The sequence below is a fragment of the Protopterus annectens genome, chromosome 8.part1, assembly GCF_019279795.1.
Source record: "Protopterus annectens isolate FY-2018-M chromosome 8.part1, PAN1.0, whole genome shotgun sequence".
Taxonomy (NCBI): Eukaryota; Metazoa; Chordata; order Ceratodontiformes; family Protopteridae; genus Protopterus; species Protopterus annectens.
This window is the reverse complement of record NC_056742.1, coordinates 306,000,202-306,005,201: the sequence shown is the minus strand read 5'-3', so window position 1 is coordinate 306,005,201 and position 5,000 is coordinate 306,000,202. Positions and strand designations below refer to the sequence as shown.

Below are 5,000 nucleotides of genomic sequence, written 5' to 3'. Positions count from 1 at the left end.
CTTCTGCTATTTCTTAGTCACCTATTTCTAACTTGGCAATAGTATTTTACCCCATGCATGTTTTTAATTTCTGAGGAATATTATGAACTCAAATAACTTTGCTTGCAGTCAGGCTATTGTAGTGTGAAACATGATCAGAGCAGAGATGTCTGTGCTAACGTGCTTTGTCAAGGCAATGCCAAAGGGCAACATTAGTGTACTATTACAGCATCCAAACACAGTATTAATAGGTCACCATAACACTGTGAAATTCAATATCCAGTGGTACATAATGCCTTAAAGTAAGGAACAACTGGTGCTAAAGATAAACTAATCCTGCAGGGGTTTGAGGGCAAAAGAGACTACAGACATGTTTCTTTATATTCTACACTAGGCTGTTTCTGGAAAAGAATTGTTAATGCAGCTAAAAAATGAAATCTGCACTTTAATTATTTACTGTTAACCCTTACTATTAACATAACATTGTTTTTCTATGTTTTCTTCAGAGGGCGCTTTGGCCAAGTTCACAAGTGTGTGGAGATATCTACAGGCCTCTTCTTGGCAGCTAAAATAATTAAAGTGAAAGGTTCAAAGGACAGGGTAAATATTTTGCCAAAAATAACTAGCACACATTGTCTAAATCTGATCCATGGAATGCATACAAATGTTGTTCTGCTGATGTAACCTTTGTGATAACAATTTTGTTTGTTTTTGAAAACAGTATCACTGCATAGTAAAATCTGACTGTGACGGCAAAACCGCACTAACAATGAAGATGCAAATGACAGTACTTTGGATGATCGCATTGTATTGAGCTGTTCATGTTATGTATAGAATCATTTCATGTGTTTCCTAAGAGTGTACTGCAGCTTGAGCCAATATTGCAGCATTATGCATTTGGTAATATGATACCAGATTGTATATAAAACACTTACCCACACTTCATATATCACATTTTGTAAAACAGAACGTGTGACTCTAATGTTACTTTTTGAAGTTTGCCTAGTAACTAACAAGTGATGCACTGGTTTATTGCATTCAAATCTCAAAAAGCTATATAAGTCTGTTTAAAAAATTACATAGGCCAACTGGCAATCCTACATATTGTCAGTAAGAGAGCATGTGGTGGTGGTGTGTGTGTGTGTGTGTGTGTGTGTGTGTGTGTGTGTGTGTGTGTGTGTGTGTGTGTGTGTGTGTGTGTGTGTGTGTGTGTGTGTGTGTGTGTGTGTGTGTGTGTGTGTGTGTGTGTGTGTGTGTGTCTGTGTTTACCAAGCTGGATTTACTAAATTTTCAGTTTTTGTTAGCCCCCCCCTTTTTAATTACAAACCGTCAGCATAACTTGTGTGCTTTTGTCTGCTCAAAGTCGCACACAAACATATATGCACTGAATATTGTCTCTTGCCTAGTACAATAGGCAGAATCATTCTTGCTTATAACCTCCACTGATAGAACATTAGGGTTTCACAAAAGGTTGATACTAATAACATTATGTAATCATATGGATCTGAGGTTTCTCATAGAAGCATATTCTGAATGTGAAGGTTAATTATGTGACAGTTGAGGAGTGTGAAAAGCATTGTTTTCAGATTAGGTCAATACAGTGGAAGTTACCCTTTGTCTTAGTTATGACCTTGGAAATGATTATTGCAACTAAGGGAATATATGCAGCTGATACATCTGTGAGAGGGTTGTGAGGAACTTTGTCCCATATCTAAATGCAGGATTCAAAACTCCAGTTTGAGTTCAGTGTTGTTAATTTAAGCAGACTTCAGACCCCCCCTGACCATCCTGTAGTTGATGTAAAATGACTTCACGCTTATGTGTGTACAATCTACTGACTGAAACGTCAGCCTTAGATATTCTCACACAGACACGGAAACAACACATATGGATGCACACTGGCTTTATTTATATAAGTAACACAGAAACAGAAGCTCAGTATTTGTAATCAGCTTATTTGAAATTGGATTCTTAAAAACATTTGATATAACTGGCAATGTGCATTATTATTTGCTATTAGTAGAACATAAGAACATTCCAGACATCTTTTCATTTAAGATAATGCATTTATTTTAAACCACAAGTATCCTAACTGGAATTAAGTTTGTAGATTTTTGTCACTCAGCATCTGTCAAGCTCTTAGTGTTTTTGCATGTTAATACAGTTGATCCTCTCGGTCGTAGCATATTATCTCTGTGCCGCCACTTAAATGGAAGTGTGAACTTGTGCCGTGGGGACTGATATTATCCCTGCTGATGGAAAGGATGTCACAGGCTGACACCTCCATTTGCTTTATCGCTGTGTGCTTCATCTGATGTTGAATTTAAAACTGACTGAAGCAGCTGTTTGGCTGCTGTGACCATGCCAGTCTGTCTCCCTCAAAACAAAAGCACTGCAACATGAAATAGAAAGATGCAAAAGTAGATGTCCAAAAAACAAACATTTAAAGATGTCCAAGACAAATAAAACATAATATATGAATATTCAGAGTAATTCTAGGATTTAAAATAATTTAGTAATAAAACATATGGTTAGTTTGGCCTGAAATAATTAAGAGTAAAATATACAACTGAATTCAAGAATTTTGCTTCAATAAGATCTAACATTAAGATACGTTCCTGATAGATCATTGGTTTGGTTCATCTTATCCACCAAGCACTATGTGGAAAAAATATGGAAGACCATATATTCAGGAGCAAGTCATACTGTGATACAATCCTTCAGATACATACGCACAGGTGTCCTCCAAGTATAGCAGTTCTTTCCACAGTTTGGCTCCTGATACCTGTTTTCATGAGTGAAGTCCTGCATTCATGTACTTAAGTATCAACACACTAACTGACCATGTGGTCATCAACTTACAAGGCAACATCCATACGGGCCTTGCTATTATTGTGTCGAACTGCTTGACTTAGAAAATGGCTATAAGTGTCAGGGATTTAGTTGTGCCACTTAAAGATGCTACAGGCAGAAGCTTTTGACCTATTTTGTGTCTAAAAAGATGATAGCCATTGAGGCATTTTCATACAGAGAATGGCAGAATGGTTTTCCACACAGCTTCAGCACAAGTTGGAGCACTGCTCAAGTACAAGTCCCTGGAGAGTAAGTCAAGGCCTAACTGTCCAAAAGATATGCCCTATGTTCATATAGCCCCCAGCGCCAGCTAGTGATGTGGTCATCAATGGCTAGGATACCACCTCTTCTCCTGTGAGAAACAGCTCAGTTGGCAAGAGGAGTTATATCACTGGCTCACATCCTACAAATTTGTATCCCAGGGTTCTTGTTCTGGTCCACCCTTGGTTGCATGCCTGCAGCTAATGGTCGGCAAACCTGATCCCAAACAATGGTCTCTGCTCTTGATTTAGCCAGCCACAAACTGATGGTAAAAGAGATCAAGTACTCTTTTCTTGGAACAATCTTTCTTTGCTGATTCAGATAATCAGGTCCAGTTAAGGAGGGTCCGTTAAGATATATTGTGTTACATTTCAGATCTCGGGGGGAAAATCAATCAGATGTCTGCTGTCTGGTCTGAACTTCAGTCACAGTGTAGGATTCGACCTTTGAGGAGTACTGTCTGAAGCCAAAGATTAGCCTGGCACAGGTTTCCTTCCAGCAAGTGCCACCTTTGTCTGCTGCATATATGTGTGCTGTTTCCATGTCCCTGACCACCTCACATATGTTAGTCAAATGTTTGTCTTTGCAGGAAATTTCTTGTAACCTGACCTTTTGGGTATTGAAAAGCAAACAGCCTTATATTTACCTCCAATGAAAAGTCTGAACATGCTGAGGCCATTTTCTCTGAGATAACTGTGGACAAGGAGTCCACCACTCTGCTTCCCCAGATGATTCTTCCTTTGCAGAGGCCCTCAAATGCATTGGGAACACTCATATCCTAGGGACCACAGAACGTTGAGATCTTACCACCTTTTAAGGAGTCTGAACCTTTAGATAGGTGGGGCAAGAAAATTCACCACTTTGCTGCATTGAGTGATCATACCTTTATCTCACATATTCTATTACCAGTCACACTTTTTTGGAAATACATGAGAAAATCTTGAGGACCTCCTGAAGGCTGACCTCATGGAGGACCTTGTAAGGACTCTGTCTGTGGCCTGTACACTCTGGGATAATATATAACCTACTGTAACCTTGAATGTGTAGATATTCTGACTAGGCCTACAGAGACAGGTATGTGCCTGCAGAGCATGACATAGCTGAGATTGTCCTACTCTAAGGAGGGATTCTGAAACAAGATTCTACAGGAGTGTACCTAAAGTGAAGCGCATTTTCTGGAACCTATATAAAATATGGTTGTTGACCCCCCTGAAAGAAGCAGGCTCTCTTCTCTATGGTGAGTCTTCATGACTCCCTTCCTTCCATTTCTTCCTTTCACAGCCCTAGTTAGCCCAGGCAAGGAGGTTTCTCTACTACCAAAAGTAGGCATTGAAGAATCACAAAGTCTTGTACCATCTATTGCTGGTTAAGTCATCAAAGATGGCAAGCCTGACAGTTGCTACAGTGTTGAGTCTGGCCTGGGATGGCCAGTAAGAGGACATTTTTTCTGGCTTCACTGCAGATTGAAGAGCCATCACAAAGAATCAATGGATTTTAGATGTGGTCACTCTGAATACTGGGCAATATTATAGTTGAGGGCCTCACCAGTTCCTTTCACGCAGAAGTGGGCGTGTCGCAAATTGAGTGACAACCTGGTCTGCATATTACTTGGGGTTTTCGACAAACTGGCAATAAGTTCTATATTTTTTTTTTATTAACATTTTAGGTCGATTAAAACTTGCCCTTATACACAATATGTGCATATCAAAGTTCAGTCATGCTGCAACACGCTGTAATACTTAAAGACTTAACCCCACAACTGAGTAAAAGAAAGAAGCAATTACACTTCCGTACAATTGCGTGCTGTACTGACAGCACATAACCGTTCAAAGTGCCAATATGAGATTTTGGTGGCTGTTTGACTATTAAAAGCACTGTGACAATGGAAACACTTTAGTTTAAATAAG

The 5,000-nt window shown here is 39.3% G+C and overlaps 1 protein-coding gene across 1 annotated transcript in view; it reads left to right on the top strand.

Moving 5' to 3' along the window:
* The window catches only part of MYLK3 (myosin light chain kinase 3), a 391,843-nt gene that overhangs the window by 148,057 nt on the left and 238,786 nt on the right, over positions 1-5,000 (top strand). Inside the window, exon 6 of the mRNA XM_044081894.1 lies at positions 486-579. Coding sequence (XP_043937829.1) covers positions 486-579 — 94 coding nt within the window. The remainder of the gene's footprint in view (positions 1-485; positions 580-5,000) is intronic.